The sequence below is a fragment of the Talpa europaea genome, assembly GCF_964194135.1.
Source record: "Talpa europaea genome assembly, chromosome: 4".
In the NCBI taxonomy this organism is placed as follows: domain Eukaryota; kingdom Metazoa; phylum Chordata; class Mammalia; order Eulipotyphla; family Talpidae; genus Talpa; species Talpa europaea.
The window spans coordinates 101,952,331-101,980,314 of NC_140070.1; the positions used below are offsets into that span (position 1 = coordinate 101,952,331).

The 27,984-nt window shown below is 34.3% G+C and overlaps 1 protein-coding gene across 1 annotated transcript in view; it reads left to right on the plus strand.

Moving 5' to 3' along the window:
• STXBP5L (syntaxin binding protein 5L) overlaps nt 1–27,984 on the plus strand; it is a gene marked incomplete at both ends in the record, with an annotated part of 193,095 nt that overhangs the window by 23,803 nt on the left and 141,308 nt on the right. Inside the window, 2 exons of the mRNA XM_084232675.1 lie at nt 21,082–21,163; nt 23,623–23,723. Coding sequence (XP_084088801.1) covers nt 21,082–21,163; nt 23,623–23,723 — 183 coding nt within the window. The remainder of the gene's footprint in view (nt 1–21,081; nt 21,164–23,622; nt 23,724–27,984) is intronic.

Genomic DNA, 27,984 nt, shown 5'->3' on the forward strand with positions numbered 1-27,984 from the left:
GCCTATAACCACCACCTACTAGGGAAATTGGTGTGTGCCCCCTGCAGAGTGGGGAAGGAATAGGATGGAATATCAGTCTACCCTGTTCATCCCTATTGAACTATGTAGAGTGGGAAAAAAGAAACTGCTTTTTTCATTGTTGTTTGGCTAGAATAGAGTGGGTAATGCCAAATTTGCTTTTAAGCCATTTTCTTCCCTATCCTTTTTGTCGGAGAGCAACCTTTTCTTGGATTTTTTTTTTTAATCTGCCAATTGTGATACAACTGAGTTGGAGATTTCTGTACTGTTCTATCTCAGATATATAGGATACAATAAGGAAACCCAAGAAACGCACTGCTGTGTCATCCTCAAGTCCTGTGGTATCTGGACATTCCTCATTCTTTCTACCTTTCTGAGTTTCCCTATGCTTGTTTGTAATGTTATATCTAGGGATTTTTAATTTTAAAGAGGCTGAAAGGGGGCAACTCCATTGTAGCAGAATTGGAAGTCTCCATTCCCATGTTTTAATATATTGTGTTTTCCTTTATTCAGTTCAACATATTTTCTAATTTATGTTTGATTTTTTTCTTGACATTTGGGTAATTTAAAAGGAGAACTAGTTCACAATCAATTAGTGATTTAGGTCTTCTGACACAATAGAATTAAATTAGAAATTTAATTCTATTGTGTCAGAGACTATACTTTGTTGTGACCTGTTTCCTTTTAAATTAATGGAAGCTTTTATGGCCCTCCTGTGATCTATTATAATAAATGTTAAATATGCTTTTGGAATGAATGTGTGTTCTACTGTTGTTGGGCAAATTGAGCTATAAATATCAATTAGGTTAAATTGATAGTGTTTAAATCTTCTATATTTGTACTGATTTTCTATCTTCTTCTATTACTGAGAGAAGTTATATTGAAATCTCCCACTAAAAGATGGATCTATTTATTCTTTCAGTTCTCTTGTTTTACTTCATGTATTCTTTGTTCTGTCTTTGTATAAACATTTAAGAGTCTTACATCCACTTCTCAAGTTGACTGTTTTAAAATGAAATGACTTCTTTGTCACTGGCTTTTTTTTTTGTTTGTTTGAAATTTGCTTTATATGGATATAGCCATTTAAGCTTTCTTTTGACTAGTCTTAGCATGGTATATCTCTTTCTGTTTTTAATATATATTATAATATATATATTTTTGTTTTCATACTGAAATCTTCTTAGCTTGATGTGTGTTCTTGGAGCAGCATATAGTTGGGTATTACTTTTTTTGTCTAATTTGACACCTGCTTTTTAAAATTACCACTTACTAGCTTTATTTTAATGTGAAAAGATTCATGCTTTAATATAATACTTTTAAGATGTTGCTTTTCTTGTTATAGAATACATTAATCAATTTTCACTTAACTGTTACCAGATTTTTTTTTCTTTTGGTAAACCTGTGAATTTAAATACAAGTATAGATTTGTGTGCTATCAGTATAATTTGGATACAGAACAATTCCATCAACCCCCTCACCCCCAAACCTTATATTATCCTTTTGTAGTTAATGCATTTCACTCCCACAACCATATCCACTACTGATTTTCCCCTACTGCTCTACATTTTGTTTTTGAGAATGCCATATAAATGGTAACATATACCCTTTAATGCGACCACCTAATATTTGTATTGTTTTGCTTTTGGTTATCATAATTAAAATATCAATGAATATTCATGTGTAGTTTTGATGAGAATATGAGTTTCCATTTGTAGGGTAAATCCAACAGTGGGAGTTCTGGGTATTAGGGTAATCATATGTTTAAATTTATAAGAATTTTCCAGAGAGGCTATGTTATTTTGAACTCATTCCATCAGTGTGATTTGCAGTTGTACTTGATATTGTCAATATTTTTCATTTTAGTGCTTTAAACAAGTATAGTATTGTAAATGAAGCTTTAATTTCCATTTCCCCAATGGCTAATGAGGTGAACATTTACTCATGCATTTACTTGCCATCCTTAAGTTGTCGTTGAGATTTCTATTCAGGTCTCTTGCCTATTTTTAAATTGGATTGTTTTTCTTGAGTTTTGAGTGCTCTTATATATTCTGAATAGAAGTCTTGAATATGTGATTTACCTATATTCTGTCATACTCTGTGTAGATTGTCTTTCATTCTTGTAGCACTCTTTTGAAGCACAATATTTTTAAATTTTGATTAAATCCAAATAGCTTTCTTTTACGATTTTTCTTTTGGTGTCATATCTAAGAAAGGTTTTGTCTATTCCAAGGCAAGGTGGACTTTCATCTGTTTTTCATTACTTTAGATATTTTGATTTTACAGTGAGGTCTGTGGCCCATTTGCAGTTAAATTTTGTCTGTGGCATAAAGTATGGATCAAAGATAATTTTATGAGATGCAGATAGTTAATTGACTCACTTATTTTTTGTCAGTTTTTACTTTATTAGACGTTTACTGACTATCCTTTATTCACTGAATTCCCTCTTTTGTCAAAATCAGTTTTCTATATATATTTAGGTATATTTCTGGACTCACTGTTTTGTATTGTTTTGGTTATTTTAGCTTTACAATAAACCTTGAAATAAGGAAATTTATTCTTTCAAGCTGTTTTGGCTTTTCTAGTTTCTTTGACTTTCCATTAGAATTTTAGAATCATGGGTCTCCCCAGTGGCTCAGCGGTTGAGCGCTGGGCTGCGAAGCTGCCCGCAGCCTCTGCGGCGCCGGTTCGATCCCTGGCAGCTCCCTGGCCACCGGAGGAGGGTCCCACATGGCGCGCAGACCTCTCCTGCCGCCCGCTGCTCCCCTCAGCAGTGTGCTTCGGTCCTTCTGCCTGCTCTGCTCCCTGCTCTGGCTCTGGTGAATTCTCTCACCCTCCCGCGCTTCTGACTGTACCCAGCACTTGTATAAATAAATGAATAAATCTTAAAAAAAAAAAAAAGAATTTTAGAATCACATTGTCATTTTCTACAAAAAAAATCTGTTGTTTTTAATTGGAATCACATTGAATCTATAGATTAATTTGTTTTAGAAGTGATATCTTAACAAAGAAGGTAAATGATTTTACATACCCATTGAGTTTTCTGGTGAGACTAACATGTTGTATTTGTCCATTCATTTGTGTAATTTTTAGATTTCCTTCATCATAGTTTTGTAGTTTTCAGTAATTATGCCAAATTTAAAGTGTGTTAACAATAGACTACACATGCTATCTCCTCATTTCTGAGTTTAATGTCTTCTGTCAATTAAAATATAGGAAATAATAAAGATATAACAGATTCGTCTTCCGTCTTTAACAAATGTTAAATTTTTTCTAATAATCATCCCTTTAAAAATTACTAAAAATTTTACAATTAAATTTGAAATCGCTAATATCCTTTCTCAACCCAATTTTTATCCATTCCCTAAGACAAAGCTGTCACTTAATATGATTTTGGTACCTCTTTTTTGTTATTTCTGTTCAACTTTTTAAAAAGCTATATTGAGATATAAGTTAGCTACCATTTAATTACTAAGTGTAAAATTCAGTGGTTTTTAGCATGTTCACAAAGTTGTATAATAATCAGCATATAGGTTATAGAACATACACATTGCTCCCCCTACCCCCAAAATACCCTTTACTTATTAGAAGTCAATCCCCATTTCAATCCTCCTTATTCTAGACTTAATACCAATTTAGCTTTGATCTATATGTATTTTTCTGTTCTGGACATTTATATATTAATGAAATCATATAACATGCAAGCCTTTGTGTCTAACTTAGTAAGTGTTTTCAAGGTTCATCCAGGTCATAGCATCTATCAGTACTTTGTTCCTTTTATTGACAAATACTGTTCTACTATATGGATATACCACCTTTAATTTGCCCATTAATCAGTTGATAAACACTTGGATTGTTTCCACTTTGGGGCCACTAAGAATAATGCTGCTATGGGCACTTATACATAGGTTTTTTTTTTGTGGACATATGTTTTCATTTCTTTTGGGTATGCCCTCAGTAGGGTAGCTGCTGTATCTTATGTAAATCTGCATTTCACCATTTGCAGAACTAAATGATTTTAGTTCCAAAGAAGCTAAATGATTTTACGTACACATAAGCATTGTTTTAGTATGTTCACAAAGTTGTATAATAATCAGCATATAGGTTATAGAATATACACATTGCTCCCCCCCCAAAATACCCTTTACTTATTAGAAGTCAATCCCCATTTCAATCCTCCTTATTCTGTCTCCAATTTCTCCATATCTTCTTTATCCTTCATGTGAATAACACTGACAGCACTTGTTATTATCCATCTTTTTAATTATTGATATAAATACATATCTATGTATAAATGATGTGCATGTCTCTATTGATGACCTAGAGCATCTTTTTATATGTTTATGTCATTTACGTGTCTTCTTTTGAAAAGTGTCTGTTCAACACTTTGGTTTATTTTTTTTAACCGGGTTTGATTTTTTCATCATCTATTTGTAGGAGTTCTTCATATATTCTCATACTATTTCTTGATCTGGTATATGATTTGCTAATATTATCTCCCATTCCATGGGTTGCCTGTTTATTCTCTTGATTTTCTCCTCTAATACACAAAATTTTTGATTTTGATGAGGTCTAACATGTCTCTTTTTTTCTGTTGCCTGTGCTTTAATGTCAGATCCAAAAATGATTGGTGATTCCAATGTCACAAACCTTTTCCTTTTCCTATGTTTTTTTCTAAGACTTTTATACTTAGATCTAAGACCTATCAAGTCAATTTTTGTATTTGGTATAGGGTAAGTGTCCAATTCTATTTTGCATGTGGATATCTATTTTTCTCCAGTACCTTTGTTGAGAATATTGTCCTTTCCCACTTGAATGGTTTTGGTACAACTTTCAAAAGTTATTTGACCATATATGTGAGGGTTTATTTTTGGGCACTGTAGCCAATTCCATTGATCTACCTGTCTGTCTTTGTCCTAGTAGCTATTATTTAAAAACAACAACAACAACAACTTAAGTTAGCAAGTGTTGATGAGGATGTGGAGAAATTGGAAGTCTTGTGCATTACTGGTAAAATATAAAATGTTGCAAGTACCATGAGAAACAGTATTTTCTCAAAAACTTAAAAATAGGATTACTTTATAATACAGCAATTCCATTTCTGGATAGATATCCAAAAGAGACTAAAGCAAGAACTTGAAAAGATATTTGTTTCATGAAAGCATTATTCACACTAGCCAAAATGTGGAAACCAAAGGTTTATCAGTAGATGAATGGACAAACAAAATGTGGTATGTACATGCAATGGAATATTATTCAGCCTTAAAAAAGGAAAGAAAGTTTGACACATGCTACAATCTGGAGCACCTTAAAGACATCAGGTGAAGTGAAAGAAATCGGTGACAGGGAGACTCTATGCACTACATAGAATAGTAGAGAGGTTCTAAGTCCTAAGTACAACTACAAAAGTGCTATGTTTTGCTCTCAGAAAACTTCACCTGCTCATTACCAATGGTGGTAAAACAAAATATGGATATCTAGCTCTGAGGTCGGTGATGAGCTGTTTGTGTGGAACAGGAAGAAGGTAAGAGAGTTGTGGCCAGGCTGATGATCCCAAACAAGACAGTTGAACAAGCTGGGGACCAGGTACAGACTAGTAGGTGCTGAGATCATGCACAGGTACAGACTAGTAGGTGCTGAGATCATGCATAAGGTATTTTATTCAGTGAGTGGTGATCACAGACCTATTTGCATAAGGTTGTTTGACTATGGGTTCTGTTGTAGAAACTTTACCTGCTAGCAGTGTGGGCATAGTTGTGTAGAAAATCCCAAGGGATTTTCTCCCTACTCAGATTTGAGAGTACAGTGCAGGATAAAGGGTAATATCTGCCCTCAATGAAGAAGTATAAACACAGTAGCATTTACACTGACACCAAAAAATTAAAATGCTTAGGTATAAACGCAACAAAATATGAGTAACATTCTATTTGAGAGATCGATCTGTTTTGAATAAGAAATTATATCAATAATAAATAATGTTCCAAAACAGAAAATATTTTCTTTGTTCAGATGGGTTCATTAGTGAATTGTACCAATATTAAAGGGGAAAAATACACTATTGATAAGTTTCTAGTATCTTCCTGAAAATAGAAATAGGTAATACTTTCTAACTCATTCTATGAATTCAGCATTATGCTAATATCAAAAACATACAAAGACATTACAAGTAAACTACTGACTTACCAATATCTCTCATGAACATAAATGCGAAAATCCTCAACAAAATTTTAGCAAGTCAAATTGAATAATGTCTAAAAAGAATTATGCATGATCATGTGAGATTCATTTCTGGTATGTGAGTCTGGTTTAATATTTGAAAGTCAATGTAATAACCACATCAATAGACTAAAGAAAACAGTTAGATAAATAGATGTAGAAAAGTATATATCCAAAAATTAGAAATATTATGGAAGGGAACTTCTTCAACTTAAAGAACATTCACAAATAATCTATAGTTAACATCATACTTAATGATGAGAAACTACTTGCTTTTATGCTAAGATTAGGAACAAAGTCAGGATGTCACTCCATAGTACTCCTTTTAAACATTTTACTGGAAGTTCTAGCTAATTCAGTAAAACAACAAAAGGAAATACAATATATACAGATTGAGAAGGAAAAAATAAAACTGTCTTTGTTTACAGATGGCAAGATTAATGTAGAAAATCCAAAAGGATCAATAAAAATTCTCTTGAAACTAACAAGTCAGTATAGCAAGACTGCAGGATAAGGGTTAATATCTGCCCTCAATAAAGAAGTATAAAGACAATAGCATTTACACTGACACCAAAAAAGTAAAATACTTAGGTATAAACTTAACAAAATGAGTAAGATTCTATATGAGGAAAACCATAAAAATAATGAAAGAAGATCTAAGATCCAATAAATCAATACAATCCTAGTAGAAACTCTAGCATGTTGTTTTGCAGATAACAACTGATTCTCAAGTACACATGGAAAGGTAAAAACCAACACAAAATAGCCAACACAGCCCTGAAGGAGAACAAAGTTGGAGGACTGATACCATAGAACTTCAAAACTTCCTGTAAAGTTACAGTAAGTAAGACAGTATAATACTGGTGAAAGAATAACTGGATCAATGTGCCAAATAGAGAGCCTAGAAATAAATTCACACAAATATTGCCATTTGATCTTTGACAAAGGAGCAAAGGCAATCCAATGAAGAAAGTAATCTTTTAAAAAATGGTGCTTGAACAACTGGACATCCACAGGCAAAAAAAAAATGAATCTAAACATATCTCATAATTCTTCACAAAAATGAGGTTAAGATGGATCACAGAGCAAAGCTTTAAAACTTGTAGAAAATAATAGGAGAAAATTTAGGTGATCCTGTGTTTGGCGATGGCCTTTTATGTACAATAGCAAAATCACAATCCTTGAAGGAAAACATTGTTAAGGTAGATCTTATTAAAATAAAATTTCTGCTCTGTGACAAACATTCTAAGAATCAAAAGACAGGCCACAGACAGAGCAAATATTTGCCAAACATATCTGATAAAGGACTGCCATCCAAAATAACAAAGAACACTTAAAACTGGACAATAAAAAAAAAGCTGATTTTAAAATTAGTAAAAGGTCTGAATTTACACCTTGCCAAAGAAGATATTTATATAGCAAATAAGCATATGAAGAGATATTCCTCACGGTATGTCATTTGGGGAGTTAGAGTGAATCTACATGAGGGATTGTTTAGTCTTATTAACATAAAACTTTTCTGGCACCAGAAGTGCCATTGTTGTGCATTGTGACATCACCACTCTTAGTGACTGAAATCAAATGCCTCATTGTGTTCTGTCAGCTTTTACCTCTATCTATCTTATAACATCTTGGTCATTCTTTTTCTGATTTGTGGAATTTTACTTTATACATGCATGTCTTAATATTTAGGGAAAAGTTGGAGACTTGTCTTTTCTCTGCCTTACAAGTTCCAGCTGCCTCAATCTCTCTGAACTCTCAACTTTTATATCATAAACTTAGTATGATATAATTATCTGCTTGAACCCCCTTCCTCTTTTTGAATGTTATCTGGAATATGAATTTATCCTTTTCCTGTCAAAGCCACCATGTTTTACTCTTTCTTTTTACTAAATCTTATTTACTAAATATTATTTTACTAAATAATTCCTATTTGTTGGGCCTCCCCTGGTGGCGCAGCAGTTGAGTGCTGGGCTGTGAAGCTGCCCGCAGCCTCTGCAGCGCCGGTTCGATCCTGGCCACCGATGAGGGTCCCACATGGCACACAGACCTCTCCTGCCGCCCGCTGCTCCCCTCAGCAGTGTACTTCGGTCCTTCTGCCTGTTCTGCTCCCTGCTCTGGCTCTGGTGAATTCTCTCGCCCTCCCGCACTTCTGACTATACCCAGTGCTTGTATAAATAAATAAATTAAAAAAAAAAAAGTGTGAGCTATTTAAAAAAAAATAATAATTCCTATTTGTTCATGGCCAAAATTCTTGAGCAGTTATATTCACTACCTAGTCAACTTGCATCCTGTTCTTACTCCATGTTCTTAAGACTTTGTCATTCATTCCTATGGATTTACATGTGCTATGATAAATTATCAATTTGCCAAATCATTAAACACTATTCTAGGTATTGAGGACATATCAGTGAAAAAGACATTAAGAACCTTGCTATATGACTGGACCAAAATGTGTCCGGAGCCGCCTGGAGCATGCGCCGTGTTGCGCAACACACGTGCCATTAATTAGTTTTCGCTTTACCGTTTTGCCTGCTGAGAAACCACAGGTGTTTCCTATTAATCAAATGAGACTGGGAGGTACGATGGGAGGAGCTACCAGGATATAAGAAGAGAACCACGAGAAGGTCAGGAGGTTATTGCGAGAGAGGTTATTGCGAGAGGAGCAGAGAGAAGGTCAGGGAAGGTAGAAAGACAGGGAAAAAAAAAAAAAAAAAGAACCTTGCTATAATGTTGCTTATGTTTTGCTTGGAGGAAAGCAGTAATAAATCAGTAAATGCTGTTATGATAAAATAAGATGGGAATAATGTAATTAAGAGGATCTGTGTATTGCTTTTGGCAGCTTTTCGGAAAAGTTTTCTGAGATCTGAATGGCAAAGATTCAATAAGGTTAATTATCTGGGGTGTCTAGAACAAAGAACCTTATGTTGTAAATGAACTCGGTTTACTAAAAGAACTATAAGAGATTAAGTGTGCTTGAAACATAGTGATTTAAGTTAGAAAAGGACCAAATGGAATTTTGTTAGGTGAGAGTAATAAATTTTTATTTTTAGATGTGATAGGAAGTCATTGAAGGAATTTAATATATATTTTTTCAAATTGCTTTAGTTGTTGTATAAACCAAAGCAGTAAGGCTTGTTATTGAACGGTGTTTATTCATTTACCTATTTCTGAATACCAGATAAAATAACTAATGTAATCCCATACTCTAGATTAAAATATAGTTGAATCAATAGTTGATGACGTACAGGCACTATTGGAATCTGTGCATCAGAACAGGATGGAAATTCGGATGCTTATAAATATCAGAGAGATAACTTATGGGAATAGTGTAAGAATTATAGCAAATAAAAACTTTAGGACAATTTAATAAGTGTGTATGCAATTATCAGCCAGTTTTCCTCAACTGATAATTTTTTTATTTTATTTTATTATATATATTTTTAACATCATTTTTCATTTTTGCACAATGTATGCATTTTCATCTTGGTTATATTTCCCATATAATTCCCACCCCCCTTATTTTGACCTTAATCCCTCTTCTCCTCCCCCCATGTGTCTCTGGTTTATAGTTGCTTGTTGATTTTTACTTTATTATAATTTGTCTTTTTCCTGGTCCCTTATTTAGGTTTTCTAAATTCCTGCTATGAGTGAGACTATCTGGTATTTTTCTTTTTCTTTCTAACTTATTTCCTCAGCATGATCCCTTCCAGCTCCATCCATGTTGCTGCAAATTGCATGAGTTTATCTTCTTTGATTGCTGAGTAATATTCCATTGTGCATATGTACCACATCTTCTTGATCCAGTCATCTATTTTTGGGCATTTGGGTTGTTTCCATAGCTTTCCTATTATAAATAGTGCTGCTATAAACATAGGGGTGCAGGTGCCCTTTTGAATTAATGATTCTGTGTCCTTTGGGTAAATACCTAAGAGTGGAATTGCTGGATCATATGGAAGCTCCATCTTTAGCAAGTTGAGGAATTTTAACACAGCTTTCCATAGTGGTTGGACCAGTTTACACTCCCACCAGCGGTGCAGGAGAGTTTCTTTTTCTCCACATCCTCACCAACATTGTTGTAGCTAGTTTTTTAATATGTGCCATTCTCACTGGTGTAAGATGGTATCTCATTGTAGTTTTGATTTGCATTTCCCTGATTATAAGTGATGCTGAACATTTTTTCATATGCCTGTTGGCCATTTGCATTTTCTACTGACAATTTATGTGGAAGTGTCAGCTCAGATCTGATTATTCAATATAAAATATTTGCACGCTCTATTTTCTATTTAAGGAAAATCCATTTATGTGTAATGGATACTTTTGAAGAGCAAACAATATAGGATTCAATTATAAATCATAGTATTTCTTATTACACCAAGCACTTCCTGAACATGATTCAGACACCAATCTACTGTGTAGGTAATAATCTCTCCAAGGAATCTTCCTAAAAGCTCTTTTTCAAGAATTCCACATTCTTCCTTCAGAAACAGTGGGAGCTGTAAAACCTCCATATAGAAATCCTCTTTCTAAACTCTGACATGCTTCTTGGCCTCTCTAAATTCTCTTAATGATTGAATTGGGTTGTCACCGAAGAGTCTCTAAAGTAGTTTCTAGTTATGTTTTTTCAAGTCTGGCTAAATTTGTCTAGTGCCTTGCTTTAGAAATATTGGAAATATTACCTAGTTTTGGAGACTTCATTGTAAAGATATTTTAGTATTATTATGTTTACTTTCATGTGTATGTATATACACACATGCAAATATGCATACGCATGAAAGTAAACAGATTTTCCACAATGAGAATTAAGTGATTTTCCCAGGATCATTAAACTAATAATTAATGAAACTAGAATTTCAACCCAGGCCTGTCTGAATCAGTTGCTCAAGCTTTACCCACTAGTTTTGTTGTTCTTATGATCCATTAGTTTTTATTATATTTATAACTCACAATTGTATAGCTGTATTTATGTCTTTAAGATCTTCGATATAAATGTGTATTTTTCTATTTATGAGTTTATAAATATGTATATCTGTTGGATTCCTAAGTCTATGAGCAAATGATCAAAATATTTTCATTCCATTTAATAATATTTTTTAGACCCATTTAAATCTAGGATGTTTGTATATTCTGAAAGAAATTACCCAAATTCATATAATTAGTCCTAATTTAAGAAAATTAGTGTAACAAAAAATATTTCTAATGGTACACACGAGTGGCTATGACAACTTTGTACATGGGCTGGTAGAGCAAGTATTGAGATGCCTGAGAAAAGTGAGCTTCTTCAATAGTGAGTAACCTTTGCTATCACAGGAAGTTGATATAAGAGGACGTTGACAAAATGACTTTGAGAACTTCTTCAGTAAAAGGTTACTTCTGGTAGGCAATTATGTGCTACACAAAATTTTACATCTGTATTCATTCTGAAAAGGTCATTTATATACTTAGCCTGATATATTTTTTATTTTCTCTGTATACGTTATGTTAGGATATAACTCTCTTCAGACATCTGGAAACAATGAAGGATGATCCTGAAGAAAATTTGCATCCCTTTATGAAGTAACTATCTCAATTTTTAGATAGGTGGGGATACTTCCATGGGTTCGTAATTCTCAAACTATTCTGTATTTGTCCATCCTATATCATAGGGTCTCATTCCTTTCCAAACAGTGATCTTTCTTTAGCCTAACAGATCTGGTAGTATTGATCACATAATTGACATTGACACCTCATATGCTTGTTGTCAGGCCCTGGGTTTGATCCATAGTCATATCTGCTTTGCAGCTACAAGCAAAGATTCCCTTAAGTTAATCATAGTTAGAAATCCAAGACTCTTAATTTGTGTTTTTGGGGGGTGATAAACTCTCTAGATCAGGCAGAAGTAGATAAACTCTCTAGATCAGGCAGACTACTTTGAAATACTTGCTATCACTATTGTTGACATAATGACTAAATTTATAGCCAATGCTTTAATCTTCACCTGTATACCATCCTGTTGCTACCACCAGTAGTAATTTGAGTAATCATAATGCTACTGAATGCTGTGGATTACAATGTTACATTTTCCCCAAGGAGAGCAATCTGTGTGTGAACAGTGTAATTCCAGAATCTAATTTTGAGTGTATGATACATGAAGTTACTCTTACTTAGCTACTCATGGTTGAGTTAGTCACCTGCTTCTTCAGGAAGTAGATGTTATTGGAAGGGGTAGTTGAAGAGATTTTAAAGTAAGGATTACTTACTAGTGTATTCTTGTTTAAGGGAAGCGCCCAGAGGTTAATGTATTAGTCTGCTTAAGCTGCTATAAGAAATAACAAAGACTGTTTAACTTAACAGAAATTTATTTCTCATAGTTCTGGAGTCAAGGGGGTTGTAAGATCATGGTACTAGAAAGGCTGGTTATATTCTGAAGCCTCTTTTCTTGCCATATAGGCAGCCACCATCTGACCTCTTCTTTGTGTGGAAAGGGAGTGAGAGTATGTAAGTGTCAGAGAGTCTTTGCTGTCTCTTCTTAAAAGAACACTGATCCTACTGGATCAGGGTTCCATTTTTATGATCTTAATTGTTTTCTTTGAGACTTAATCTCCACATAGTCACAGGTTAGGGCTTCAGTTTATGAACTTTGGGGAGGCACAAACATTTAGTCCATTACCTCTAGAAACCATACCCAAACCTAGGCTTGAAAGGACAAAGTGTATATGAGCTGTTACTGAAACACAGCAAAAGTTCTAATCATGGAAGTGGAGTCAACAGAAATGAGCAGTGACATTTGAATGAGTCACTCTCAAACTATTACCTGGTCCTGCCTTCCAATTTTCACTTTTTGCCTTCCGTCTTCCATTGATCAAGCCATTGGAACCAAAATGTCTCTGGATATTCATTCAGGACTCAGAGTAGGGCAGCAAGGGATAGAAAAATGGATCTAGCAGGGCAAGCAGAATATAACCAGCACAGTTACATAAGTTATCTCTTCTAATTTGTATCATTTATTTATATCCATATTGGAGAGAGAGAAGGGAGAGATTGATTTTTGTAATTGTTGCATTGTATCACATGATTGTGAGACCTGGCAAATCCAAAATTTGTGGGGTAGGACACCAAATTAGATACCCAGAGAATAGTTAATGTTACTTAAGTTTGAAGGCATTCTGGAAGTAGAGTTCATCCTTTCTCAATGACCTCAGTCTTTTCTCTTAAGGTCTTAAAATGATTAAAGAAGGCCTATTCCACACTATGGAGGGTAATCTGAAAGACACAGATTTAAATGCTAATCACATCTAACAAACACCTTCATAGCTACATCTAGATTGTTGCTTCACAGAAAACTGAGCACCAGTGTAGTTGACATAAAATTGACTATCATAGTAAGAGAACAGTTAATGTGAAAGAGATACCAGCTTTAAAAATATAGATTGCATTTGAGAGAGATTTGAAAGTAGAACTGGCTACCATAACATGTTGGATTTGGAGTAGAAGGATAACAGTCGGGTCTGACGATCTTAGTGGATAGTGTTGTCACTGAGATTGGATACAGAAGAAGCAAAGCATGATTTGATAGAGAAGATAGCTTAAGCCTGTTACATGTTAAATGTGAGACTTTTGTGGTACATACAAGTGGAGTGGTAGTTAGATATCTTTTCTGAAACTTGGGAGAGAATTCCAAGATACAGATAAAGATTTGGGAATCATCAATATACACAACTGAAGCCTGAGATGGTCAAGAGATGTAAGGTATGAAAAAAATGTTATAGAAAAGAACATAGGAAAACATATACGAAGTAGAGGAAAATAATTGCCCAAAGGAACCTGAATAGAGGAAAGAAATGATGGTCAAAAAGAAAGAAATCAAAAAACATGTTTGTAATTATAAAACCCAATGAAGAAGAGTATGTCAAGAAGAAAGATTTGGTCAATTCAAATACTACATTAGTGATCAACTTAGAGAAGGACTGAAGAAGATCATTGAATTTAGTACCAGAGAACTATTGGGGATCTTATTATCCACTTGATAATGAAACTGAAACTATGCAAACCTGGTGAATATCACAGTTTGTGGGTCCTCACCTGTGTACTGAAAATTGCAAGACATAACTCAAACACAGAGTTTAATAGCAGCAGGGCTTATTCACAAGAGGGAAATTGGAAGAGATTAAAAAAAAAAGGAAAGTTTCTAAGGCCAAAAGTGGCCATCTGTCCTACCCAAGATAGTGTCTGTAGTGTCCAGTAGTCCAAACCAAAAGCTGCTCATGAAGGATGGCATTGTCCCTTTGATGAGAGCCTGGCACTGGTGGCATACTGATAAGTGCTAGACCAGGATCCAACTCATGGTGGCAATTGGGGCTAACCACAGGTGGCACTGTTGAGATAGCACCGTGGAAGCCAGTAGCAGCAGTGCAGAGGCTGGGTTGAGCAGTACTGGGGACATCAGCAACAAGTGATTGTCCTAGAGGTGGCACAGGCGTGGCCAGCATTGCCAGTCAGCATGTGGTGCCAAGGATAGACAGTAGTGGACAACTCTTAGAGGTGCCGGTGTAGGCCAGTGGTGTCAGTCAGGAGGTGGTGCTGGTCGTACCAGAGGCAGAAGTGGTGGTCAGGCTGTGGTGGCAGATGATCAGATGGCAGGGGCCAGCACTTAGGAGGTGGTGCCGTTTGTGCCAGAGACCGGAGTGGTGGTCAGGCGGTTGTGTCAGAGGATCAGAAGAGAAGGTCTTCCCAGGCAAGAGTATTAGAATTCGTCAGCTCCCCCGCCTTTTATGGCACCCAGGGTTCCTTCACTCTTCCCAACAGCAGTGTGCGTTTCAATCCTGATTGGCACATTTTTAAAACTGGTGGTGGTTTTAACACTGAAACTCCACTGGCACATGAAACCCAACCTGTGCCCAGGTTTTTTGTCTCTCATAGCATTGCTGCTGTGGTGGCCAGGCACATTCTGCTGCACCACTAAACCAGGAGCCACAGAGCTCCTCTTACAAAATGATGTGATTTTTATAGAATAGTTACCCAATTGGTATTCAACTAATGTATTACCCAGTACTCTGTTATTGCCATTATCCCTTTAATATTAACTGTTATATTTTCTTGTAACTAAGAATGTATCTTAATAATTGAAGGACAAATTATAGTCTTTTATATAAAATTCTATACTTCAAATCTCATGAACATTTGTTATAATTATATGAACTAAATGTTATCAAAAAGTGTAAGACAGATAGTGAAAACATGAATTAAACTGATTAATAAATTATTGCTTTAAGAAGAGTTTAGGAGATCTTGGAGTAATGTTTTAAGTGTTTTAAAAACAGTATTTTCTCATTCCATTTCTGTATTTTTAAGATTGATTCTTTAGCAAATCTTTTTGATAGTAACTAAAATATTACGAAATTGAACTATTTAAACTGTTATTTAAATGGGAGCATCTATAAAATAACACTTTCTATCTAGGTAGAAAATTGAGACTGCTGGAAAGTTTTCTTTAGAAACTCTAACTCTAACAAAACAAAACATTGTTTTGTTCCTAAATTATTAGTTGATACTGCTTCATAAAACATGTCAATATTTATTCTCCGACTAATAATCTCCTTAAAAAATAAGACCTACAATTTTTGCTCTGATCCTTGAATAGATGGACTGTTTCTTGCAGCTGAGTACTTACCAACTGGGGAAATTATTAAATTTCCTAACTCCCAAAACCAATTAGTGGAACTAAGGCTGACAGTAATTTGGATTCCCTACTGTTTATGGACAGTGTATCCTTTTATCAATAGATAAGGAGATTCCACTGTCACTTAGCAACAGAGTAAATTATTTTATGCAGGGGTTAAGATGATTCCTAGTTGTTATGGTTACCTGCAGCAGCATATGGACTGCATTCAAATTTGGCTTTGATGTAGACTGCCTATGTCACTGATACACCAACAAGGTATGAAAAAGTTTATTACTTAGCAAACTGAAGTCTCTGGGGAGAGCAGGGCAGCCCTCTCAAGCAGGTCTGAAATGACTTAAGAGGGAAAAGCTTGAGTTTTTATTGTGATTACTAAGTGGGTAAGTTCCCCTGCTAAATTAGGGGATTTGCATGGTTTAAATCTGCTGGTGTCAAAAAAGTAAACAATCACGTTTTCTTATCAGCTTGTCCAGATGTGGACACAAAGGAAAAAGAAAGGGGGAGTAAGATTTAAAGCTGTAAATAGAGAGGACGTGCATCAGGGATCTGGCTCACCACCTTTCCACCATCCTGTCAGAATTACGGCCTTGGGCCTGCCTCGCCACAAGAAAATGGCTGGTATGTGCGGCTGAGCAACACACACAAACACACACACACACTCTCTCTCTCGCTCACTCTCTCTTTCATCAGATATCAAAAATTGGGGTCAGAATCCCAACACATTAGTTTTCTTTCCTCATAACTACATAGAAGCTTTTTGTCTGTGGACATGAAGGCAGTTATTCAAAGTTCTTTCCTGGGGAAAGACTTAGAGTCTCCATGTTATCATTGAAAGAAGCAAACTATCAATTTGTGTGTTGATGGGCACTTAGCTTATTTCCATTTCTTGGCTATTGTGAATACCGCTGCAATAATATTAGAGTACATGTATGAAAGAAGGTCTGATATATAAATACAATGCAATGTCATGGGGCCATGAGAATGGACATACCATCATTTTTGACAACATGGATAGATCCCGATCACATTATGCTCAGTGAGATAAGTCAGAGAAAGCAAGTACTATATGACATCACTCATAAGTCCAATCTAAAAAAGCCCAGCTTATAAGAACAGAATAAAACGATGGTTACCAGGGGATGAAGGGTGTTGGGATAGCTTAGGGATAGATGTTTCCAGGGTATAAATCTGCAATTAGTAAATAAGCCCAAGAGATCTAATGTATAGACAACAAATAGTATTGTAGTAATTGAACTTGCTAAGAGACCAGAACTTATTCTATTCTCTAAACAGAAAGGATACTTATGTAATATGATAGAGATGCTAATTATTGCTATAATGACAATCATGATAAATGTATCAAATTAACATGTTGTATACCTTAAATTTGCAATTATTGGGCCTCCCCTGGTGGCGCAGCGATTGAGCACCGGGCTGTGAGGCTACCCACAGCCTCTGCAGTGCCGGTTCGTTCACCGGCCACCAGTGAGGGTCCCACAAAAAAAAAAAAAAAAAAAAATTGCAGTTATTTGTGAAATATATTTAAGAAAGAAAAAACAGTTGTTAATTTCTTAAAATATCTAGAAGTTTTGTTTTGATTTCATCAAATCTAATCAGTTTAGGGAAGTTTGCCATCTTAACAATATTGAATCTTCCAATACATGAATACTGTGTATCTTCATTTAGGTCTTTAATTTTTCTTTTCCATCTTCATAATATTCAGTAATAGATCTAAAACATATTTTGTTAAACTTATTTCTAGGTATTTTTGATTCTCTTTTAAATATACTTTTTTATTGTGTCTTTCAATATTTTTATAACATTTTTTTATATTAAGGCTCAGAAATTCTTTATAAAAAAAATTTTTATTGAGGTTACTCTGGTTTATCATTAAGAGATTCACACCTCTTTAGATTTATGTTACACACACCACACCCATCACCAAAGCACCCACAGTCCTCCACCATTGTCTACTGGGCTACTTCCACACTTTGTTCCCAGTTTCCCCCAACTCCCTTTGGTAACCTCAGTTCTGCAGTCAGATTTTCAGGATTTGTTTTCATTTGATTTTGTCTGTTTTTTTTTTCCTCTGTGTTCCATATATGAGTGAAATTATCTGTTATTTGTCTTTCTCCTCATTTTGCTTAGTATAATCCCCTCAAGTTATATCCACATTGTCATAATGGTTAATAATTTTTTTTGTAGCCGAGTAATATTCCACTGTGTAAATATATCATATCTTAATCCATTTATCTGTCCATGGCCACTTACGTTGTCTTAACTTGACTATGGTAAATCATACTGCAGTGGGCATAAGAATGCATAATATATCCCTTCACATTAGTGTTTTTGGATTCTTTGGGTAGATACCTAAAGTGGTTTCCATAGGGGCTGAATCAGTCTAGCTCCCACCAACAGTATACAAGGTGTTCCCTTTTCCCCACATCCTCACCACTATTGTTTCTTGTCTTTTTTGGGTGTGAGTGTGAGATGATATCTTACTGTGGTTTTGATTTGCACTTTCCTGATGATAAGTGATGATAAGCATTTTTGTATGTACCCATTGGCCATTTGTATTTTTTTATATGTTTGAGAAGTTAGAATTACTTCTTTTAAATGTATAATGCTCTTTGCATGTAGATAGAAATGTAATAATTTAAAAAATTTTTGATCTTGCATTCTTTAAATCCAATTTATTAGTTTCAGGAACATTATTTTTTGGTCTCATCAGATTTATTTTTTTACATAGATTATTATGTCCTCTACAAATAGAACCAATTTTAATTCTTCCTTTCCGATCATGCATACCTTCTGTTTTCCCAGTTTGCTGAGAGATTTTATTATGAGTTTTTGAATTTTGTCAAACACTTGCCTCCATCTATCAAAATTATCATGTGTTTTTTTTTATAATCTGTTAATAAGATGAATTGTATTATTTGAATTTTCTATGTTAATTCAATTTTGCATTCTTGGGATAATTTCCACTTGGTCATAATATATAAATCTTTAAATATAATGTTGCATTACAATTGTGAAAACTTTGATTAGCATTTTTACAAATCTATGTTCATGAGGTATGGTTTTTGTGATGTTTTGGTATCAGAGAAATACTGTTTTCGTAGAATGAATTGGAAAGTACTACTCTCAGTTTTCTGCAAGAATTTTGTCGAATTGGAATTACTTTTACTTTAAATCCTTTATAGAATTCTCAAGTGGGTAATTTGTACATGTTGCAGGGCCCCCACCTGGGCTCTGCCTGGTGAGTGGTAGGGCATGCCTGCTTTGTTGGTCCCACCCAGGCCACTTGGGAAGTGGCTACAGTGGTAGCAGCAGTGGCAGTGGGCAGCAGAGGCTCCAGCACCAGAGGCAACCCCCAAGTCCCCCGCTCCTAGCCTGGGGCTGCTCAGTACTAGGATTTATTTCAGTTGTTGGTTTTCAATTTCTTTATTTTACTCATTCTGTTCATGAATTGTTTTAGATTTCATTTAGATATCTATGTTCACTTGAATTTAGCTTCCTTATGATTATTTTGAATTCTTTGTAAGGAAAATCATTGATCTACATTTTGTTAAGATCCATTATTAGAGTTCTATTATTTACTTTTGCTGGGGTCATATTTGCCTTACTCTTCATGATCATGCAAACTTGCATTGGTTTTTATGTATTTGTAGGAGACATAGCTTCTCCAGTTTTTACAGACTGGTTTCAATAGACAAAGACCTTCTCTTTTTTGTTTCCCTAACAGGATTATCTTCAGAATCACTGCTGTGTCGGGTTGGAGTCAGCAGTGAGGTTTGTTGTTTGAGGGCTTATTAATAGATTGGACTGGAGTGGACCCATTTTATTCTAGGCGAATGTGACAGTCTCCAGTGCCTTACTAAGTAGAATGATGCTGGGAAAGGGTCTGCTTTAGGTTCTATATATGGGTTCTAAACAGTATTCATACTACCAGGTACATGACAGATGTGATTTCTGCCAGGTACCTGGGAAAATTGCCGCCTGGTCACTGGATGGTCCTTGTGTGGGCAGGACTGACTCTGGACTGTGGCTGAAAGGTGGTGAAACCTACACTCAGAACAGTTTCAGATTCTACAGCCAAGATTGATCTCATACCAGGCTCTGCAAGCATGGATGGATGTGTGTCCCTCCAGGACTCTGGAGAGCATGGTTTAGCCCCTGACCCTAGCTAAGTGAACTGGAGTAAGCAGGATAGGGCCTTTCAGGATCTCAAGAGACACAGATGGGAGTGTCTCCTCCTGGGATCCTGAACTTTCAGGGATTTTGGAAGACTGGTCCTGTGGTTGTGAAGAAGCTGTAGTGTATAGGGCCTTAATAGGATCTCTGGGGCAAAGATGAGGATCTCACCTGCCTGATGCCTATGTCAGATTGAGCCTAGGAAAGATTCATGGCTCTCTCTGCCAACAGAGAGACCAACTGCAACTGTGAGGATACTTTAGTTTCAAGATCTCCGGGATACAGATAGAGGAGTGTCTCCTACAGAGATCTTGTGCCCAAAAAACTACTCATGGACTATCACTGGGATGGACTAGAACCAAGTTATAGGACCATCTCAGAGTCTACTGTCTGAGCTTGGCAGGCCTACCTCCAGGGGCTTCCAAACAGTAGCAGAGAGGGGCTATAGTTAATCAAGGCCACTTCTGGGCCCATAGCCTGATTAAAGGTCTGTATGCTTATTACCAATTGCATGAATGAATGTGATTTCTCTGGGTCACTTGCATATGTGTATGCTGGTGACTGACTCAAAACCAAATAGAGTTGTGGCTAAATTATCAGGATATTGAGCTCTTTCTGTTTCTATAACTAAGACCCTAGTCCAAGTGTTAGCTATCTGCATATGAGCCTACCGTCTCAAAATAACTTTCTTTATTCAGGGTTTCACAATCTCCTACATAGATCCCGAAGCTTCCACAAAGGCTCTTTGGTCTGTAGATGGATGCCAAATGTTGTTTAGGGGGAAAACTTTTGAGGAACATCTTATTTGACCACTTTTCTGACTTTTAATGCTCTATCATGTAATTTTCATCAACTAGGACTAAGATTTTTCAACTTTTTATTTGCAAAAATAATAACTAAATAGGCAAAACATTGGTTGCTGATTAACTTAACTTCTTCTTTACCATTAATATTAATGCTAATTAACATGTTAGAATCCTTGACTTTTAGTACATTAGACTTGGGAGACCTGGTGTTGATTGTTATTGCCAACATGAAAGTGGTGCAGCTGTCCTGCAGCTCCAGTTCTTGATCAATGAGGTAAGACTTTTTCTGACTATTTCTCTTTCTCTCTCGCTCGCTCTCTCGCTCTCTCTCACTATATTAGCTAATGTGCTCTTATTATAATATGATTCTAAATGCTTAATAATATTTTTATGTACACTATTCATGGTCAAAATTTCAAAGAATGCACTGCTGTATTTGTCAATTTGATAAAATTTAAAGGAAAATTTCAAGGAAAACAGAAGATCCTGTTATTGTGGTTAATGTAGCATAATTTATAAGTAAATTATTTAAATTTTTTAAAAGTCACTAAAAATCTCTTAATTGTTTAACTGTAAAACTTTCCTGGATACATACTTCTACCAACTTAAATTTTATAATCTAATTAACTTCATATTTTGTCTTTATCTTCCATGACATAATCTTTCACTTACCCATGACCTCTTTTATCTATACATATTTCCATATGAATTTGTTGGTATGTGTATACATTTATATTTCTATACATCCATAGCTATTACGATAATTGGCTGATTACCCTAACCCTATTTATATAGACCTGTGATGATAAGGAACTCCCTAAAGACAAACTCTGTATTTATAAAGCTCAGAAAGTTTTCAGATCTTCCGTTATTTGACTAAGTTTTTTGACTCTGATTTGTATAGGAGACCCTGGAGTCTTCTATAGTTGTTTTTATGCTAAGTTAGCTGTCAATGCAAAAATGCTTTAAAAATTTGTGCCAAACCAAATTCATGAATTTAGCAGATTGAACTTAATGCCTTAAGGGGGAAAAAATAAGGTACCACAGTTTTTTTGTTTCTTTGTTTCCATAGATTGGTGCATATGCCTTTTCCTAAGTATTAATAATCATAAAAATGGGTAAAATGTTTCATAGAACTTCATATCCGACATACCCCAGGCATGAAAAATTGTGATATTGGCAAATGTCCGCTTTCTACTTCTCTTGGCTCAAAATTTTTCTCTGAAGGCTATCAGATCCTCCTTATTAACAAACAGACCTAGCTTATTTCACCATGTAGGCATACTTGCTAGTGGATATAAAAATGAGAGAGGAAGATAAGGAAAAAAAGTGAAAACATTTTTTAAAATATTTTTTTTCCCTTACAAATGGTATATCTTTTATTTATATATTTTTTTTTATAAATTTTATTGTTATATTCCCCATACAATTGCAATCCCCCCATTCTGACCCCAATCCCTCCCCTCCCACCCCCGCCCCCCTAAAAGTGTCTCTGGTTCATAGTTTTTTGTTGATTTTGATTTTCACTTTCTTATAGTTATTCATTTTCCTGGTCCCTTATTTAAGTTTTCTAGATTCCTGCTATGAGTGAGACCATATTTTTTAAAATATTAACTTGTAATAATTAGTCATTAATATCCAGAATGTCAACCTTTTTGATTGTTATGCTGTAGCTCCAAGTTGAGAGATCTCAGCCTTTTGCCTTCTGTATGCATGTTACTGGGAAGCACAACTTGTTTCCAGGTGATTTTTTTTTCTGTGTCTGAGCTTCTGGGAATTCTTTTCAAGCCCTTAAGCTCGTCTCTGTGCTACATAATTAAAAATAAATAATGACAAGCCTTCAACATCCTTTCATTGTTTATGTTGTCAATCCTGAACTCTCCTCATACTCATTTTCTGTACCATTTTCCAAGCTTCCTAGTTTCTGACCTCATGACTTGTTTTTATTCAGGTTTTAATGCTTCCATAGATCTTCATTAGTAGTGGTTCATGCAGATTCACTTTGTTATTGTAATGAGCCCTAGACACCTTAATGATGTAATTACTTTTATGTCTTGGTCGCTGCTATGCTCATGGTTCTGTACACAGTATTGCTTTTGTAGTTATACTGAATTTTAGCTGGAACAATGTTTTCTTTTTTATAGATGTTTTATTTTATCTAGATAAAGTTTCTTGAACTATAAAAGTTAAAGTGTAACAAATATGCTTTTAAGGAAGAATGTATACTTTCCAAATATATGGCAAGTTCTTTGAAATGGTGAATATTTATATGACCAGATTGCAATTTTTAAACTGTTGTTTTAATTGTTGTATTTGTTAATTGTTTTAATTGTTTTAATTTTAATTGTTTTAATTGTTGTATTTATCTATAAAGCTATATATAGTATTGGCATGGACATTAGAAACAAAAAAATTAAACATAGTTATTCCCAGAGAAAACACAAAACCCTTAATAGTCACAATAATGTTTACAATGCTTTTCTTATTTATTGGTAAATGCATATTCCGTGAGCTAGTTGTCCTGACCATTGTACTTGCTTCTTCCACTCTCAGAGTTCTTAGCCTTCCTGATCAAAGTATAGGAAAGGACCTATACAACTGTCCTCCTTTGTGTTTCTAGGTTATATAAATACAGGTATCTCTTCAAGCAGTGAAAAACTCAGTAAATTCACTTGTTTTTGCTTCAAACATGCAAAATACCTTGAATTACTCACTGTCTTCTTTTTGGTTCAGGGTGCTTTGGTCAGTGCAAGTTCAGATGATACACTTCATTTGTGGAATCTTAGACAAAAAAGGCCAGCTATTCTTCATTCTCTTAAATTTAACCGAGAACGGTAAGAATTTATGAATTAAATAATTTCTAAATATACAAGGAAATTTATTTCCTGAGCAAGTTTCAGATTAACATTTGAAAGACTTTGTTTTCATAATCTTAATAGCTAGGAATAATTTAATGTTTATAATTGGCTTATATAATAGTTTATTTTCACAGAAAAGTTATAATTAGTATAGATTCAGTAATTTTTTTTTTTGTTTTTTTGTGGGACCCTCGCCGGCGGCCAGGAATGAACCAGTGCTGCAGAGGCTGCAGGCAGCCTCGCAGCCCAGGGCTCAACCGTTGCACCACCAGGGGAGGCCCAGGTTCAGTAATTTTTAAAGGAGAACTAGTAACATATTTGTTCACCAAACTTTAACCTAGAAGTTCAGCAATGATGTGTTCTTTTCCCTCAGTCAGGGTGCTGAAAGCATAGACCTAAAATTTAAAAATCAAGAAAACACTAAGTGTATTTTTATACCTTTGATCATGGCAGTTACCTCTACATAGACTTTACAGAAGTGTAGGAAGACAAAAATTTTGGATATCCCAAAATACTGGTACTAACTCTTGAGAAATACTATACATCCAAGATTAACATGTCAAAGATGGTAATTTAATCAGAATTCAGATTCTTACATTTTAGAATGAAATATTCATAATCAGAAGAAACTATGAATATGGAGAAAGTGGTTAGATTTTATTTGTAATACACTGCACCAAATTTTTAATGTTTCTAATACTGAATTCAACTAGAACTAGAGCATAACAATCCACTTAATAATCACTTAATAATCACTAATAATCACCTTGAAATGAAGTAAAATTTGTACTTTATTCTCTGTCTCTGAATATAACTATAAAATAGTAGTATATGTACTTATTATTTAGGAAAGAATCAAACTCTTTGTAGTGAATGAAAGAGCCAACACAGGAAAATTTGGTGTAAATGAAAGAAAAAGAAAATTCTGAGAAGTGAAATTTTACAGATTAGCAAGTATTATTAAAACTAAGTAAACAAATAAGAGAGGCTGGCAGTCATTGCTGAGAGCTCAAGATAATATTTCATTTTTTTAATGGTAATGGCTCATAAGCAACCACTTTATGGGCAGAGATTAATGAAATAAAGTTGCTTTTATATGTACGGTGAGATAAAATGATGTCATTTATATGGACATTCTTCCTTTTTCTACATGAAACTTCTCATAGACATACTATACTATTTAATTCATTAACCCTCAATATTCTGAATACTATTCATGAGTATTAAGTTTATGAGTATTAGTACATTTTAGGATCAACATCAATTTTTAGAAGAAGGAATTTTACGTTCGATATTTAGATGCTTGCTAAATATCTAAATACATATTTTGGATATTCACTATAATTAGATAGCACTTTTACAGATCCATTTTTATTTATCTTAAGTTTTAAAATAATACAATAGAGAACTATGAGTACTTGGTGGTAGGTAGGTTAGTAACAGATCTGAAGAGGTGAGATCCTCTGAATCATATACAATGTTGTAAACCATTGTTAATAAAAAAATATGTTTTTAGAACAATTTTCGGGATTATGAAAACTTTAAGGAACAGTCAAGAGTTGTTATAATATTCCGGTTTCTTTACCACTAAAAATATTACCTACTTAGATGTTTCTGTATTGGTTTTCTCTCTTTCTCTGCTTATAAGATTTTTTGTTTCAGTGGTTTGAGTAAGAAAAAAACCAGAACAGTTCTTTTCCTCTCACAATGGGAATGTTGAAAGAAATGTTCTGGTCCCATTTATGGTAGTTTGGGTGGGGGAAGCAATGATTGATGGTAATGATTTCCTTTTAAGTCATAGGTACTTTGTAAGCATTGCCTATTTTAATGTTTACAAAAATGTGATACTTATCTTTTTGAGAAAGATAAATTCACTCTGATGAATTCTACAATAATCATATACTGTCTTGAGAATAGCCATTAACTCTTACAATTTATTGTGGAGGGGTATCATTAAATGTATGGTGCATGTGAGGCTTTAATCTATAAGAGGGAAATTTAACCAAGCATCTTTTGAAATTCCAAGCCCTATTAGTAACTTAACTCTAAATTTTCTATATATCCTTAGGCTTATTTGTATATAATATCTGATATATTTTGTTTACAGTATGCTGTAAATTTTAGTTTTTTTTTTTAATTGGAGCACTCTCAGCCTTTGGTTTTATAATCTTTGAAGGTAGCAGCAAGCCTTAGATTATTGATAAATAGATCTAGCTATTCCAGCTGCATCTTGTGGATAATCATTGGATTTCCTTCAAATCTGATTTTAAACCTAAATATGGAAGAGAAAGTGTTTTGCTTTCTGTAATGCATGATCTGAAAAATGAATAATATAAAACATTCACTTTTCAGGGCTTAACATTTGACATATTAAGAGCCCTTGCTCTCACTAATCATAAATTGTATAATATTCGAGAAAGCATAGTGTTGCTTTATATAATATTCAAGTAAAATTTGAAGGCTATGATATGAAGGCCTTGAATTTCTTGTACATATTATATCATATTTCTTTTTTCTATCTGTGATATTTTCTAATTAATATCAACAAAGTGTTTCTAAGGAATTTTGACTAAACTGCAGAGAAGGAATATTTTAAGAATTCTAGCAATAAGAGTTGGCTTTAGGGAACATAATTTAAATCCTACTTCAAAGTATTTTACTGCTTTATAAAAGTAATTTGAATTACTTTTCTTTAATTTTTTTTCTTGACTACTTAACACATTCACTTAGTTTGACATTCAAAACATGCAATTTATATGTATAGTAAAAGAATTTCTTCTACTCCCATTGCCTGGATACTTAGTGCCCATCAGCAGAGGCAAACAGTTGTGTTATCTTTCCAGAGATACATTATGTACATATACAAGGAAATATTAAATATAACAATTTTCTTATTAATATATATACAAATATTAACATATCATATATTTCTGTTACATAAAGCATATTATAAAGCCATTTTCACCTTTTTATAGTATATTCTAAAGAGCATTCATGATCAGTACAGAAAAAAAATTCTTCTTTATACTTTTATAGATGTGTTTGTGTTATAAACCATAAAGCAATTATAATTATATACACCTTAAAGTAATTTTATACCTATGTAACACATGTAGAAATCAAGAAATGAACATTACTAGAACCACAGAAATATATCCCGTGTTTTTAATTACTCCTAACCCCAAATGTAAAAATATCCTGATTTCAAATACTATGGATTAATTTTGCCTGTTGTTTTTGACATTTATAAAAATGCCATCATACATATAAAGTTGTTTGCATTTGGTTTCTTTTGCTCAGTATTATAAGTTTCATCCATATTGCCTGTAGCTGTAAATATTTTTGTTGTTACCTCATAGTAATCAATATAATGAATATTCTTCAATTTGGTTAACTGTCTTCAATTATCCTGCTGTTACTTTTGTACTTCCATTTAAGTTTTAGAAATAGGTTTTCAAAATTTACAGACACATTTACTAAGATTTTGACTAGACATACCTTGAGTCCATAGGTCAGTTTGACAGGAATTGTCAATTCTGACAACAATATATTATTGCTCATGCCAAATGATTATAAGACTATGTGATGGTGTACTATAAAATGAGTTCAAAGCAGTTCAAGTAGAAGCAGATAGTGAATGAAAAGCACAGATTAAGTATAGACATATCAAATTTAAAAGAAACTATGCAGTCACACCATATTTGTATTATGTGGTTACTTCTGTAAAATATTCATCATTTGGACATTAGACATAAAAATGAAAACCCTTGTCATCAAAAGTCTAGTTTCGGGTTGGTAATACTAAGAAAAAAATGTAGTATTGGTCCAAGGAATAGCTCTAATTCTGTTTGGATTCTCTTCATGTATTACATTGTACACAGCTTCAACTTCACTACTGAAAACTGGCAGTTCTTAGATTTTTTTTTTAAGATTTATTTATTTATGCATATGAGAGCTGGGACACAGGCCACAGTTGCAGGGGGTGAGAGGATTCACTAGAGACAGAGTGGGGAAAAGAACAGGCAGAATGACTGAAATACACTGCTGAGGTGAGCAGCGGGTGAGACAGGAGAGGTCTGCCTTGCGATGTGGGTTGCTCCCTGGCTGGCCGGGGATCGAACTTGTGCTGCAGAGGCTGCAGATTGCTTCATAGTGCGGTACTTAACCCCTTGTACCACCAGGGAGACCCCCAGCTCTTAGATTTTTTTAACCATAAAAATTACTATGTAATACTGAG